Source organism: Lissotriton helveticus, chromosome 7 (genome assembly GCF_964261635.1).
Source record: "Lissotriton helveticus chromosome 7, aLisHel1.1, whole genome shotgun sequence".
In the NCBI taxonomy this organism is placed as follows: Eukaryota; Metazoa; Chordata; class Amphibia; order Caudata; family Salamandridae; genus Lissotriton; species Lissotriton helveticus.
The window spans coordinates 1435632533-1435649691 of NC_136068.1; the positions used below are offsets into that span (position 1 = coordinate 1435632533).

Consider the following 17159-nt stretch of genomic DNA (forward strand, 5'->3'; position numbering starts at 1 on the left):
TAGCTTTCATCACGGAAATCTGGCTGAACACCCTGTCTTACCCCAACATGGATATGCTGGTGCCGCCCGGTTTCTCAATCATCCACAAAGACAGACCTGAGCACAGAGAGGGTGGCATAGCAATCATTCACAAAAGTGACCTCTCCATTTCAGAAAATCCATCAGGCCTTTATAACTCCTTCGAATGCCTATCGGTCACCATCAAAGCGCGAACTAACAGTTCACTACACTGCCATCTCCTGTACCACCCACCTGGTAACCAAAACGAATTTGGAACACAGCTCTCGGACTTGATCACCCAATGCGCTCTCAGCAACGATAACAGCATAATTCTGGGTGACCTCAACTTTAGATGGAATGAAACAAAAAACCCGCTCATCCAGTCTCTCAACAACCACATGCTTGATAACGGCATGATCCAACACTGTGCAGAAGAAACACACCACAGAGGAGCGATCCTGGTTGCAATAATCTGGGAGGGGAAATCAATCACTATTGACTACATCATCCCCGTTGACTGGTTCGATCACCACATTATTCTTTTTCATATCAACCAACCGGCCCTATCCAAACCCCTCACTCTGGCACCACCGAAATGGACCAGGAACACATCCCGAGTCCCTAGAGACAAACTAGAAGAAGGGTTAAGCATGCTCCTCCCAACCGAAGCGGAGCACCTCTCAACCACTGAACTTACCTCGCTTTACCACTCTAACCTGTTGCTCACCTTGGACCGGCTGGCGCCCCTGAAACTTAGAGAAACCCAGAAGCACCCCCTGCAGGTCCTGGTTCACCACTGACATCAACGAGGAAAGAAGACACCTCAGAACCGTAGAGAGAGCTTGGAGGAATAACCCCTCCTCCCTCCATCGTATTCAACTAAAGGCAGCACGCAGAACCTACAACAAGCACATCAAGAACAAAAAGACATATTTCTTCTGCTCTGCCCTAGACAACTCAAAAAACTGCCCCAATGAACTCTTTAACATCATTAGGACCCAAACATCTAAACCGTCGACAACCAACACAGTGGCGTCAAAAACGCTCTGTGACAACTTTGCTAGCTTTTTCAACGAAAAAATCGCGAAAATAGATCTATCTCTCAGCACCTACCCCTCCACCCTCAAGGCAACCTCGACACTTGCAACAACAAGCAACTCCCCAGGGATCTCTCCTACGCTTTGGGCCTCCTTCTGCCCCATCCAAGAAGAAGAGATTATTATGCTGATAGCCACTGCTAAACCCTCATCCCACTACCAAGATCAGCTTCCCTCGAGCCTGGCGAAAGACCTGAAGCGTACCCTAGCCCCAATCTGGTGCAAGATAATCAACAGTTCACTGAGCATGGGACTCATTCCTGACTGCCTCAAATTTGGTCAAGTCAATCCGTTACTAAAAAAAACAGGTCTGGATACTGAGGATATGAACAACTTCAGACCTGTATCAAACCTTCCGCTTTTATCCAAAATTCTTGAAAGATGTGTTCTCCCTCAGTTAACCCAACACTACAGAACATCAAACTACTAGTCCCACACCAATCAGGATTCAGAAAGGGATGCAGCACCGAGACCACAATCCTAAATGTCCTAGACAATCTTCACATGTCACTTGACTTGGAACAATGTAGCCTTCTCATCCTACTTGACCTATCGGCCGCGTTTGACACAGTTGACCACACCCTGCTCCTCAAAGTCCTCCAGGAGAGAGCAGGCATTGAAAGGACGGTACTAAAATGGTTTTCCTCCTTCTTTCACAACCGCTCACAAAGAATAAAAATTAACAACTTTGAGTCTGACCCCCTCCCCGTCAGTAGAGGAGTTCCACATGGGTCAGTACACTCTCCACAACTCTTCAACATCTACATGGAACCCCTCACCACTCTTCTAAGGAACTCCAACATCCCCTTCCACCTCTATGCGGACAATACACAACTCTACCTGGAAACCACCTCGATCGAAGACATCCACAGACTAAATGTCACGCTCAAAGAGGTCCAACAGTGGCTCTCAACGAACCACCTCAAACTCAACCAAGAGAAAACAGAAGTTCTCCCCATCTCTAATAGAAACAAAAACCCTCGAATCGAAGAATGGCTCAAAGCCATATACGCCCTCAATGGGGTCCTAGCACCAATGGACTCGCTGAAATCCCTAGGGATTACCCTCGACCCCAAACTGGACATGAAAAAACACATCCCAAAAGCCGCAAAAAGTGCATTCCTAAACCTGAAGCTGCTGTACAGAATAAAACCCTTCCTCCCTCCAAAAGATCTTAAACAGGCCACACAAGCATTGGTGCTTTCCAGAATGGACTATGGAAACGCAACATTGACTGGATCAGCAAAATCTCACCTAGGTCCCCTGACCACTACCCTCAATGCCGCAGCAAGAATGGTCACAGGAACAAAGAAATTTGAGCACATCTCTCCGGCACTTAGGGAACTGAAGTGGCTTCCTTTTGATCAACGAGCCAGCTTACACACAGCTTGTCTCATGCATAAAGCCTTGCACACAAGCAAACCGGAAAATCTGGCCGCCAAACTCAAAAGGGCCGGTCAATCCAGGAACCTCAGAAGCTCCAACACGCTTTTACTCATCCCACTGAAAACGCGGAAACTCAAAACGGCAAATAAATCCATTGTGGGTAATGCGCCTAGGATTTGGAACTACATCCCACCTCACATCAGAATGATCACCTCTTTCCCGAAATTCAAGACACTTCCCAAAGCCCTCTTTCTAGAGCGCTCTTGACCATAAAGAGTAACCCAGAAAGGACTTGAGGAAGGATTGCTATTCCACCTCGTGAATCCCCTCCACCTGGAGACATGTTTTGCAACTGTTTACAAACTTCCCCTGAGTGGGGTTACTGAAGGTGTTTTTGTTTTGTTTTCTTCTCTGCTCTCGTTTCCCGCTCAGATCTTGTTTGCTCATAATTGTACATGCTGTGAAGCGCTCTGATACCCTCGGGTCCAGCTAGCACTATACAAAACTTCAATAAATAAATAAATATAAGCACTCCACATTGGGTGATTGTCAGGAACTGCAGTGCTACAGCGATATTAACCACAGCAAAGGTTAAAAAAATCTATTTAATTTGAGCCTGGGTGGTGTCTTTGTCCACCCTACATGTGCCAGAATTTCAGTTACCTCAGCCCGCACCCTTATTTCTTTTATTTTGGTAATCCAGCCCCCCCAGTCGAAGAATGGATTTTGCAGCTTTCTTTGTTGTAGGCATTCTAGAACCCTAGCTGAAACCATCAAACAAACAATCCTTGTTGTCCTAAATCAACCACAAAAACAGCAAACTACAATAACATCAAGGTCAAAAAAATCCATTACTAAAATACTGTGTTTTAGTAGATAGCAAGGGTTTTCAAAGTCAAGGTGTCTGGAAAAGGCTGCCAGCCTTTTGGCTTTGTCTTTACTTGTTTTGTTTGTCAAGTTTTGCAAAACATTGTTATGAGAAGTTCCCTGACCATCGCCAATCAGAAGGAAAAAACAAGATTTGTTAAAAGCAATTAAGGGCAGTACTTTTTGTAGGAACGTGGTCCTTGTGAAAGGGCAACATGCTGTCACTCACAGTCAAGTTAGCAATGGGGTGAAGTGAGCTGACCCACTGCCCTATGCTGCATGCTGCTGTGTGGTGAAGAAAAAAGTGAATGACACAATAACAACCAATGAATGAAGAGAGGCTGCCAGACCACCCCTTTAAACATATTATTCATATACATTTATTAAAATCAAAGGTCTTGGCTAATGACAGACGGTAAAAGGAAATGTCCAAAATATTGATTCCTAAAATATCTCCTACCAAAACATTCACAACAAAATATAAGTCCTCATTTATCATGCCATTAACGGTATGTGAGGGTCCGATTCATACAAATAGAGCCTTTCTGACAACAAAATGTCATTTTTAAGTTCACCAAACCCAACTAGCGATTCAGTAATATGTTACCAAATATTACTGAAGAGATTATTAGGTTTGGGAATAGATATAGAATCAGTATTTGGAAGGGGCGTATTAGGGCCATACCTTCCAAATTCTCTGTTCCTTAGGGATGTATTAATGTTTTTGCAACCGAAATCCACTCATAAAACATTAATGCTTTACCACCTCCCTAAAGGAGCAGGTAAGTCATTCTTAAATGGAAAGGGGTCTTCGAGAGTCTTCAAGAGACAGTGAATGTTCACAGACACGTTTTCTTATGAGCAGGCAGTGGTTCCCCTGCCGTTATACATCCTTTACAACGCAACTTTTACCACGCAGTGCCTTTACGATGCAACTTTTACAACGCAAACCATTACAACGCATTGCGCTGGGGGGCGCTCTAGGATAGGGAATAGGTTTAATGTACTATCCAACACCTTCCCTACTATCCACGGGGACTGGAGTTGGAATAGTAAATTAAACTATTCACTATCCAGCGCCTAAAAGCACTATGCGTTGTAAAACTTGCGATGTAAAGGTAGGCGTTGTAAAAGTATGCGTTGTAACGCCATACATCCTTACTGCCTGCTCATAAAAATGGTTTGTGTCATTTTTTTTAATGCATCTTGGTTTCCATTAAGAAAATGGGCTACATTGGAAAAATAGTTGCTTTTTTTTTTTTTTATCGCAGACATGGTGCTCTGCTGACCCCAGGAGGCCACCATACCTGCGATCGCTGCCAATCATTGTAGGTCTCAATATACGACCTCCCTCATGCAGATTAATAAGGTAGGATGAATTGTGACCAACTACTAATCAGTATTTTGAGAACCAACCTATCAATAGATGGGTGGGTTCTGAAAATAACTTTGAATTCATTAGAAGTTGGTGCTCAAATTGCGACCACTTATAACAAATCAATCCTGTGCATTCCATTTAAGGAATAGCAAATTGTGAATCGCAATTTGTCTCAATTTACGATTCCTTGAATGGAATGTTTGTACGTGAGGGCCACTAGATGTTAAATAAAAGGCTAGAAGTGAAAATCAGCTACTTAAAATAAAGAATCCCCACAAAGAATAATCAAAAAATATAATCGAAAAATCTCACACATTAAAATAATGAATAAATAAATGAACTCATTAATACAAAAAATAAATAATCAATTATTACTTGTGATACATTTTACATGAGCACTTTCCACCAATCCTCAATTAAACCACAAAATGTGAAAGAAAATAAATAAGTGTGAAACATAAATAATGAAATAATTAAATATACAATTATAATAAAATAAAAAATATATAACTAATAAAGGCATAACATACTATATCGACTAGAAACAAAACACCCAACCTGTCCCTCAATAAACAAAACCTAAAAAAACCTGATTAAATATCAAAATTATTAACAATAAATAAAGATGTAAAAACATTATTAATAAATATTGTATTCAAATGAAACACTACCCACCCAATCCCCAATAAACGCACACAAAAAAGATCTATTGAATGATACTGTTATAAAGCAGTACCACATTTCTATTAGTAAATAAAATATTTTTTCCAAAAAACAAAACTGTAACGAAATATTACACCTTATACATCGATAGTTTTGTAAAAACAAACAATAAAAACCCACATATTTACCAAGACAGGGCCTGAGGAAAAAGAATCTTATTACTGTAAACTGAACTGTTCATTTAAATCCTTCCAAAAATAAATGCAGTTTAGATTCATATTTGAGTTTTATTGCAAGAACGGAAAGGTCAGTTCACCCAGCGCTTATGGTACTAAGAGCACCCTCACTTGCTCTACTGAACTTTTCCCATGTATCCAAACAGCTGAAACGTTTCAAGATATTCCCTATTCTGATCTTACAGAAATTGCTAACCAGCTGTTTTCTCTCTCTGATTTAGTCATCCGTCAGAGCTGCAGCTTATTGCTCTGCAAACAACATCTCCTTTCCCCCTATCGTCATTCCACCAGGAGACGAATTTAACCCTTCACAAGCCTGCTACGTATTTGAGGGGGTGGATACTCCGACAGTGATTCACGTATCGCTTTTTAACAAGCAGAATAGCGGCGGTAAGTGTTTGACAGCAATGCTTAAATTGTACACCTGTGCAGTCAAATAACCTATAAAGTGCCACCAACTCTCGATGTTTACTCATGTGTGACGACACTAAAAGAAGGGGAGCAGAATTCCTTATAGCATTGAGCGGAAGTCAGTTTTTTTTATAGATAATTCTTCCATTGAATTGAAGCCAGTTTTTTAAAGAAAATTCTTCAAGTTGAGTTTGGTATAAAACATACTTTAACAAACATCAAACCAATGTATCTGCATAAGCCAAAGGCGCAGTTAGTTAAACATCCCTGTATGAACCATCTACACAGCCTCCTGAATAGTTCCCGCTAAAGAGAGGGATACAGTATATTTGTCACAAATATTTCATTATTTCGCCATTAATAGGAGTCTGTCGACCAGTGTTTTCCCATTTATCCCCTCAAGTAGACTTTCACCAAGATCTCGAAAGCTCAAATTACCGCACCGTTTCGATTTTCAGAGAGTTGTAATGTAGTTTTGCCGTACTAAGATTTAATGTAAACAAAAGTTTTCTGTTGCATGCACAGTGCGTTATAACAAATTAGGAAGTTGGACTATTTATTTAAGGAAATTCAAAGTGGTTTGGCCTGCACAGGAACGAATTTGTGGAAACTGTCACATTTCTCATTATGATATTTTATTTGTGTAACGAATCAAAAGAAAGTTTGCTTTAGTCTGTCATGAAGTATTTCCACTTATGTAGACACACCCTGTTTCAAACAACGGGCGCCTCAATAATTGCTTAAATGAACCTTCTCATTTACGTATCTCCAGATCCGTCCTTCTGGATACTCCCTCGCACCCGCCACACAGACGTCTCCATCTGATGTAATTTGCTAGTCTATCGAGCTCATATGAAAAAAAGCCGGACAGTCTTCCTATGATTGCTTAGTGTCCACTGTCCCTGCTGACAAGTACAACACCTTAGGGACTTAAGGACCAGATGTAGGTGGCCATTTACCGGCCGGTAACGGCCGATTTCGGCCGTTACCGACCGGTAAATGGGTTTTTGGGATGTAGGGGCATCATTTTACAGATTCGGTAAATTTACCGATTCGGTAAATCCAAGATGTAGGTAGCACTGTTTACAGTGCTACAGGCCTTCAGAATTCGGTATTTTACCACACAATCCTATTGTGTGGTAAAATACCAAATTCAGGTGTGCATGCATGTGCATGCACACCTATGCCATGTGACATAAAGACATGCCCTTAGGGCATGTCTGTATGCCACATGGCTCACCTGCCTGTATTTGGGGTGCTAGAGGGTGTCAAAGTGACACCCCCTGCACCCTTGCTGGAATCGGTATTTACCGAATCTGTAAATACCGATTTGGTAATGCCCATTGATTCCTATGGGCTTCAATGCCCATAGGAATCAATGGGCATTACCGAATCGGTATTTACAGAATCGGTAAATACCGAATCTTAACGATTCGGTATTTACCGATTCTGTGTTACCTACATCACCCCCCCTCCATTTTACCACTTCTTAAATACCGAATCGGTAAAATTCGGTATTTAAGAAGTGGTAAAATGAAATTACCTACATCTAGCCCTTAATTCTCCTTTAGTGCATCCTGCTCCTGGCATCTAAGGCTCTGCATGTTTTGGTGACACAGCCATGTGCCTTAGATCCCTTGTACTTTTACAGTGGACAAAGACCTTTTTGTATCAATATCACGAGGTTGTACGTCTTGTATGTCTGTGAGAATTTCTCACTATAAAGTCCTTCATCTACATTGGTAAATAATATAATCAAGTCGACCCTAATCCTGTAATTAGTGCCTTCCTGTCAAAATATTATACTCAGTAAATCTATCAACATTTCACCATGAAAATCATGGTTTCACCAAATAATGGCACAGCTCTCTACTAACTCTTCTATATTTTTACTTTGATCACAAGAGCATGCAAATACCACAATCCATGTATTCTTTATCCACTCTTGCACCACAGCACCTTTCACGGTTGCAACATTCACTCGTTGTCTGTTGTTTCCTGCTTTCTTTTGCTGTTTGCTCTTGCGTTATCTCTAACTAATTGTATTCAGGTATGGCATGGAAAAAGTTATCATCCTGGGGAATTCCGAGTCTGCTGTTAAAGGCTATATGAATGCTTCATGCTCACTCATAGGTGAGCATTAAGATAGGGTCAGGAAGAACAGTGATGAAGAAAGTTTATACGAAACAGAGGCTGTAGCATGCATGTGTTCTTGCCCCCTATAATGTAATCTCCATACAGCAGACATGGTCTCAACTCTATTTATAGAAATCATTTCCCCCGAAGTTTTTCTGCATTGAAATATCCGAATGCTACTGTGCTAGAGGATCGTTCTCCAATTGGTCTTCAAAGAGTTCTATATTGTGTTCAAGTCTATAACATTAACAATGACTTCACATTAAATCGTGGTAAAGTTAGTTCAGTAGGGAAAACGGAGCGAATTTACTCAGAGAATAGGTGAAGGGAGGGCGGACTAGAGTAAAGCTTAGCAATATCTGGGTGTTTAGCAAGATGAGAAGTTCATTAATAAACTGCATCTACCCGCAATGAGAGACTGTGGAAGACACCTACAAATAAACTTGAGGAAACTATATACCAACCTTTATAGCCCTTGGAACACTATGATTTTAGAGATAATCAGAGTGAAATCCATACCCTCAATAACGTATGTATCTCCAAGCTAGGGGGGTGAAGATACATCTTGGTTTATCAAGATCATGTATGCTGCTCTTTGAGTAATCGTTGGTCTCCCAAGCAGAACTCTTCACAACTCCTTTTAAAATTTAGTGTTGTGAACTTGAGTGCAATAGCTGATCTGCTGTTTTTGAAGTATTATTACAGACGGAAGGTCTCAAAGATAGGTACCTTGAAGAGCTACATGTGGTTATTAACCCCAAAAAACATCCTCAAAATGGCTTGTTAAATTTGCAAAGAATATTTAGTAGTTGGAACCTGAGGACACTGTGTCAAGAGGGAACTTAGGAGAGTTTAAAATCATTGCAAAACAAGCAGCACTGATAGAAACTCACTTGCAAATTCAATGCAATCGAGGTTAGTAAGCTCTCATTTGGTGACCTGCTACTTCCATTATACCCCTCACCCCACAGTTACATGGGGATTAGGTTAAAACAAGTAACGGGAACTAATTATATGAGGCTGAGGATTTTATGGATTCCTCTGACATCCCTGAAGTATGACCAATCAAATTTAGAGAATTGGATTTGTGAGTGATTTAGAGGTTGTTGTTACCCAAATGAGACTATGAAACACATAAAATGTTAATGCCCATACTTGCTCCTGCACCGTAGAGTCCTCTTACTTTCTTGTCTTCTCAGATAAGGTGTTTGTACAGTCAAAGGTGCACTCTTTGAATGTCTGTAGGGTACAGACTGTAAACTAATCTGTCGCTTAGCTACATTTTTAAACATGGCAGTTGGAAAGCTGTATAAAAATGAAAGCTATTTACACTCTGTGAATTGCCCTCTCACCCCAAGACTTTTTTCTTATGGTCTTTGATGGTCAGCATGGTGATGTCACACAACTGAAACTGAAAGCAGTCAGCACCATTAGGTTCACCTATTTTCACTTGGATTGATGCTCGGTGGGGCATAACTCACCCTACTCCAACCACCAATCAAAAGCGAGACAGCAACTACTAGAAAGGGGACCTGTGTCCTCTTTCCAACTGTACCTCTTCCACGTGGATCACCCAAACAGGCATCTACCACCTTTTTACCAGATATTCGTTTAGGGGGTACTACCCCCCAGCATGTGCTAGTTTCCCCAAAGAAAAAAATGTTTCTCCTCCCCTGAAGGGTGGCAATTTCAGGGATTGCTTCAACTGCCTCTCTAGGGGTCGGAAAGACCACTGGGAATCAGCCCACAGGGAAGTTAATTTGTTTACACGTGGAGTGTGGGTGGTCTACCATGGAATTGGGCCATGCTCCCATCCTCCCCCAGAGGCTACTACACTTTTTCTGCTCCACTGAAAGTAGATTCAAATAGCTTGGAATGTTTAATTCCAATCTGCCATTTTGGGGACAGAAAGCCCAATAAACACCGCAAAAAATGTAATGAAAAAATGAAGGTGTGGGGCTGCCCACCCTGGCATTGGGCAGTGCATCTACACCCCAAAAAAGGACATGGCAGTTTGTATATCCCCCTAGGGACAGAAGCCCATGGGACATAAGGGATAGTAAACTGAAAAAATGGCATATGGTTGGCCCTGCTTGGCATCGAGAAACACCCCTAAATCTCTCAAAGGCACAACAATCTTTCTATCCCCGTGGCAAAAAGTCCACTAGATATAAGAATCGTATTAAAAAAATAAGAAGGGATATAAGAGGCTCTCCTAAGCAAAGGGCAATGCTCCAACACTCCCTCAAAGGGAACAAGAGTCTTTCTGCCCCATTGAGGGTAGATCGGGGATGTTGACTTAACATGTTCTCCGGGGGGTGGGGGCAGGGGGGAGAAAACCTTAGTCACCAGGGGAGGTAAATTAAAAAAAATTGGGTGTGGGTGGCCCATTCTGGCATCTCATGACACCCCCACCCTCATAACAGGCAAACAGTGATTCTTTCAACCCAAAGGCTAAAAATCAACTTGCCATTGTTAGAACTGAGGGTCTCGATTTGGCAGAGGTAGGTACCACTGTCCAAATAGGGACCCTTGGTTCGAGTCAGGGTAAGGAGGAAACCCTCTGAGATAACCCCTGCTCACCCCCTTGGTAGCTTGGCACGAGCAGTCAAGGCTCATTAAAAGGCAATGTGTAAAGTATTTGTACCAACACTCACAGCAACACAGTGAAAATACCACAAACTGATTCCACAACAGTTTGGAAAAATAAAGGTAGTTAATCTAAACTACACAAGACCAAAACGACAATAATCCAACATACAAAGTTCAAGAATATGGTCTCAAAAGAGTTCTTAAAGTTGCAATAAAATAATCCACAGTTGCGTGAAAAGTTCACTGTTGCGTCACGTTTAGCCAACAGTGCCTTTAAATGCGACAAAGTTCCAAAACAGAAGCTGGTGCGGTGGAAAACAAGTGATGCGTCATTCCTGAGACCTTGGGGAGGCGATGCGACAACCCCGCTCAATGTAGCGGGCGTGTTGCGGTTACTCTGGTCTGTACAGGGAGTGAAGCAATACCTTGTATGGATTCCGGTGCGGAGGTTCCGTAGTGAAAAAGCTTGCAAAGGCACGATGCAATGATCTTTGGGGCTGCGACGATCTCCAGGGCCATGGTGCACTGTCCAGCGGCGAGCTTCCTCTCGCAGCTCCTCGATGCGTTGGCTCTGCGACGATGTTCGCAGAGACGTGATGCGGTCCCCAAGCAAGCGGTGCGACGATCTCACCCAGTGATGAAAGGCTCTGCGACGATATTCGCAGCGATGGTAATCTTCCCGCACCAGATGGGTGCGTCCCGCAAACGAAGGATGCGATGACTCTGGCAGCGGCAACAGGCGCTGCGACGATCTCGGCCTTCGTAGCGACAGGAATTTCCTCGCACTGACGGGGATGTGCTCTGCAAGCTAGCGATGCCACAAAACCTGCAGAAAGTCTTTAAAATCTTGGTTTCCAGCTTCCCAACACAGGTACAACTTCCAGAGGAACCACAACTGGCCCAAGCACTTTAGGAAGAACAGAACTCTCTCATCAGAGTTCAGGAAAGCTGGGGGCGAAGTCCTTTTGTTCCTGGGACTTCTTAACAGGGAGCCAGCTCTTCTCAGGCCCTTGGAGATTCCTTCAAGCAAGAGGACACAGCACAAAGCAAAGTCCTTCCCCTCTCCTTGGCAGCAAAGCAACAGCATGTCAGTCCAGCAGAGCAACAGCAGGACAGTCTTCCTTCTTCAGTTTCAGCTTTCTCCTTGGCAGAGGTTCCTTCTTGATTCCAGGATGATCTAATTTTCTGTAATTAGGGGTCCAGTACTTATACCCCTAAAAGTCTTTGGTCCCTTTGTGTAGGAGGGCTCTGAGCCCGGTCTGAACCAGTTGTGGGTGTTCCTTGAGCACTTTGTTTTCCTGGCCTCTCCTTTCCTTTCAGGGAGAGTGGTAGGGTCGTCAGCCGCCCAGTAGGAGGTGGAGCCATCATTGTGGGAGGCAGGCACAGCTCTATTCAGGCCCAAGTGCCACCACTGAAGATGCAGATGCAGTCATTCAGCCTAGGGCTGACTCAGTCAGCCTACTGGGGGCTCCCAGCCTCTGCCACTCTCAAACCAGACAGTCAATTCACAAACAGGCCAAGGCACACAGAAAGGTCAGACAAGAGAACAGCAACTTTCTAAAAGTGCTGTCCTCAAACACAGGATTTAAAAACAACCTTTCCTAAAAGATGTGTTATTAAATTCTGAGTTCAGGGATTACAGACTTTTATGTCCTATCTTGCTCCTATGGGAAGATATGCTGGTAGCCACTGTAGCCAGCATTCCCCATGATAGCCTATGGGGCACGATAGCCTTACAATAGTGAACAACGAAAATGGCTGTAATTCACTACCAGAGCATGCCATCTGCACTAGAACATGCTCTACCTTTCACATACACTGCACCCTGCCCAAGGGGATACCTTTGGCCTTCCATAGGGGTGACCAATGTGTACAGAAAGGGAAGAGTTAGGCCTGGCCAGTGGGGACACTGACCAGGAGGACATGGCAGTTCACAGACTGCACACAGGCACTGCGGTGGCAGGCCTGAGACACCATTTTAGGGCTACTCATGTGGGTGGCACAATCAGCATTTGTTATCACCAGCCCTGGCACACTCAGTGCACTTTACTAGGGACTTCTTGGTGACACAAATATGCCAATCATGGATAACCAAACACAATAACAATTTACACAGGGAGCACTTGCACTTTGACACTGAACAGCAGTGGCAAAGTGCCCAAACCATCTAAACCAGCAAAAACGAAATCCAGCACAGCATCAAAAATACAGGAGGTAGAGGCAAAAAGATAGGGGGAACCACGCCAAAGATGCCAGGTCTAACACGTGTCCCCTCCAGCTGAAAGTGGGGAGAACTACCCACCCACTTGGGAGATCTCTTCACTAAGGCGGAAAAACCTGGACAGACCATCAGCAATGGCGTGTTTGTGCCAGGGCGGTGTTCCACCATAAAGTCCATTGCCTGTAGGGAGATGGACCACCCAACAGTGTTGGGTTCTCACCCCTCATCTGCATTAGCCATCTGAGGGGCCTGTGGTCTGTCTGAGCATGGAAGTGAGTCCCAAACAGGTAGGGTCTCAGCTTCTTCAGAGCCCACACCACAGCAAAAGCTTCCCTTTCAATTGCACTCCAACTCAGTTCCCTGGGGAGTAGCCTCCTAATAATTAAGGCTACAGGTTGGTCCCAGCTCACAACGTTGATCTGTGAGAGTACTGCTCCCACCCCTCGCTCTGAAGCGTCTGTCTGCACTATGAACTCACTGGAGAAGTCAGGTGCCTTGAACATCAGTGCTGTGCACATGGCAGTCTTCAGGGCATCAAAAGCAGGTTGGCAGGCTTCGGTCCAATTCACTTTCCTGGGCTTCTTCTTGGAAGTCAGCTCTGTCAAGGGGGCAACGATGGTGCCATATCCCTTGACAAACCGTCTGTAATACCCGGTGAGACCTAAAAAGGCTCTCACCTCTGTCTGGGTCTTGGGGGGCTCCCAAGCCAGAATGGTATCAATCTTTGCCTGTAGGGGCGCCACCTGGCCGCTCCCCATCTGGTGTCCCAAATACACCACAGATCCCTGCCGTATCTGGCACTTGCAGGCCTTTATAGTGAGGCCTGCCCTTTGCAGAGCCTTCAACACTTCACAGAGGTGTTGCAAGTGTTCCTCCCACGTGCAGCTGAACACAGCAATGTCATCCAGGTATGCAGCGCTGAATTCCTCCAGCCCGGTCAGTCCCTGGTTAACCAGTCTCTGGAATGTGGCAGGGGCATTCTTCAACCCAAAGGGCATGACTCAGAACTAGAAGTGCCCCTCTGGCGTTGAGAATGCAGACCTTTCTTTGGCCCCTTCAGTTAAGGGAATCTGCCAGTACCCAGAAGTTAAATCAAACGTACTGAGGTACTGGGCAGCTCCCAACCGATCCACGGACTCATCAGCTCTGGGGATGGGGTGTGCATCAGTCTTCGTGACCGCATTGAGCCCACAGTAGTCCACACAAAACCGCAGTTCTGGAGTGGCACTGGGCGCAGCAGCTTTTGGCACTAAGACCACTGGACTGGCCCAGGGGCTGCTGGAGGGCTCAATCACCCCTAGCGCCAACATATTGGAAACCTCTTCCTTGATGCTGGCCCTGACCTTGTCAGCTACTCTGTAAAATTTCTGTTTCACAGGCAGACTATCTCCAGTGTCCACATCATGGACACACCAATTTGTGACACCTGGGGTCAGGCAGAACAGGGAGGCAAACTGACCCAATACCTGATGACAGTCCCTATGCTGTTCCGGGGTCAGGGTGGGCAAGAGGACCACATCATCCACTGACCCGTCTTGCTCCTTGGCTACCAGGAGGTCAGGGAGAGGATCACTATCCTCTTCCCTTCCAGCATCTGTAGCCATGAGCATTGTCACTTCAGACCTCTCAAAGTGGGGTTTGAGGTGGTTCACATGCAAGACTCTCAGGGGCTGCCTGGGAGACTTTAAGTTAACCAGGTATCTTACTACGCTCTTGCGCTCTACCACCTCATATGACCCAGTCCACTTGTCTTGGAGCGCACAAGGCTCCACTGGCGCCATCACCCACACTTTCTGCCCAGGTTGAAATTCAACCAGAGTCGTATTCTGGTCGTACCATCTTTTCATTTCTTCCGGGCTAGCTTCCAGGTTCTAATGAGCGAGCTTCCTGAAGCGTTGTGTCTGGTTGCGGAAGGCCAGCACATAGCTGAAAACATCCTGGGGGTTTTCCCACGGGATTTCTCCCACTCCTCCTTCACAAGTGTGAGAGGTCCTCTAGCAGGGTGGCCATACAGGAGTTCAAAGGGACTGAACCCTAAGGACTTCTGAGGCACTTCCCTGTAGGCAAACAACAGGCATGGTAGAAAGACGTCCCTCTTCCGTCTCATGGGCTCCGCTAGGCCCATAGTCATACCTTTCAGGGTGCGGTTGAACCTTTAAACCAACCCATTTTCTTGAGGGTGGTAAGGAGTTGTGAACTTATAAGTTACCCCACACTTCTCCCACGGAGACTTCATGTACCTAGAGATGAAGTTGGTATCCCAGTCGGAGACCACCTTTCTGGGGAACCCCACACGGGAAAAGATCCCCATCAATGCAAGGCCCACCACGGGGGCTGTGATTGTCCTGAGAGGGACTGCTTCTGGGTACCGGGTGGCATGGTCCACCAAGACCAAGATGAGCCTGTTACCTAAGGCTGTCTTGGGGTCCAGGGGCCCCACGATGTCGAAGCCCACCCACTCGAAAGGGGTGTTCACCACAGGAAAGGGTTGGAGGAGTGCCGTGCACTTCCCTCCGCTCTTGCCACTGGCCTGACAGGTTTGGCAAGTTCTACAAAAGGTATCAACGTGCTTCTTCCTCTGGGGTCAGTAGAAGTGGGTGACAAGCCTTTGGAAGGTCTTGTCTTGCCCCAGATGTCCTGCGAGAGGCATGTCATGAGCCAGACCCATTAGGAAGTTCCTGAAGCGCTCGGGTACCACCAGCACACGGCTGCACCGGGCTCAGCAAACTTAGGCTCACTATACAACAACTCATCTTCCCAGTAAATGAGAGGATGTTTGGACGCTCCACCTGCTGCCTGGTCTGCAGCCTGTTGCCGTACACCAGTGAGGGAAGGGCACTCTTTCTGCGCCTTGTGGAATTCCTCCCTGGAGGGCCTACCTTCTTGCTGCCAATGGGTCAGCCCCGTTCGGCCACCTGTTCCCCTGTAGGTTCCAGGGTATCCCCCTCAGGTTCTGCTCCTTCTTGGACCGTGGGAACAGCTGGGGCTGGTTTCCTGCACCCCCTGACTCTTCCTCTCCTGGCAGGTCTCTGGGCCACTCTTTCAGGCTCCAGTTCTGCTGAACACCCTTACTTGCTGCCATAGCAGGTGTGGTCACACAGATCCACGCAGGCAAACCCAGCATCCCCAAATGAGTTCGGTGCTCCACATCCTTCCACGGAGAACTCTCCAGGTCATTACCTAGCAGACAGTCTACAGGCAAGGCATCACTGACAACAACTTCCAAGAGACCAGAGACCCCTCCCCATTCAAACTGAGCTGTCAGCTGCCACTACAGGGCGGAGTACATTGGGAATTACCTGTTCTTCAGACACCCACTGTCACCTCATGGATGTCATGCTGGCTCCTGTGTCTCTCAGAGCCTCTATATCTCCCATTGATGATCACCTTCCGCCCATATTTCTTAGTGTTAGTGGGCAGTAAGGTTTCCTGGACCATCTCTTGGTCTCCTAAAGAGACAAGGGTCATAACTGCTAGTCCCTCCTCCCCACTAGAAATCAAACCCCCTCCCAAAGCTACACTTGCTAACCCTGGGGCTTGAGCACCAGTGGGTGCTGGAGGTTTCTTGGGACATCTAGGAGCAAAGTGGCCCACCTCATTGCAGTGATAGCAGGTAGGGGAACCCCTGTTGTCCCTGTTGTCTCTGTTGTCTCGCCTGCCCGTTTGGGGCCATGGTTGTCTAGGTCTGGGGGGGTTGGGATTCCTTTCCCTGGGAACTATTTTTGGGCCCTTGAGAGAACTCCTTTTGGTTACCCTTGTCCCCACCACTCTTCTGCTGGGGACCCTGCCCACCTTTGGCTGTGATACCCACAATTCCTCTGTGGACCCTGGTACTGATCCAGCGGTCCGCCTAGTTAGCAAGTTCAATGGGGTCTGTCAGCTTGCTGTCTAAAAGATGCTGGCGCAGCTCTGGAACACAAAGACTACTCAAGTGCTCCCTACTAATTAAATGCAACAACCCCTTATAATCAGTTACTTTGTTGCCCTTCATCCAACCTTCCAGTGCACGTGAGTACAAATTCACCCACTCCATCCAAGTCTCAGACTCTCTCTTCTTAGAGTTCCTTTTTTTTTTTATTGCTTTCATTTCAGCAATCAGTTGCACATTGAGCACAATACATAACAAAGTAGTTTATACAAAAAATAATAGCAATATATATACAGAGAGCACT

The 17159-nt window shown here is 45.5% G+C and overlaps 1 protein-coding gene across 2 annotated transcripts in view; it reads left to right on the forward strand.

Moving 5' to 3' along the window:
- Positions 1–17159, forward strand: part of LOC144767454 (cytosolic phospholipase A2 gamma-like) — an 892628-nt gene that overhangs the window by 775370 nt on the left and 100099 nt on the right. For both annotated transcript variants that reach the window (XM_078650877.1, XM_078650878.1), the window contains one exon: positions 5849–6017. In XM_078650877.1, the coding sequence (XP_078507003.1) occupies positions 5849–6017 (169 nt within the window). The remainder of the gene's footprint in view (positions 1–5848; positions 6018–17159) is intronic.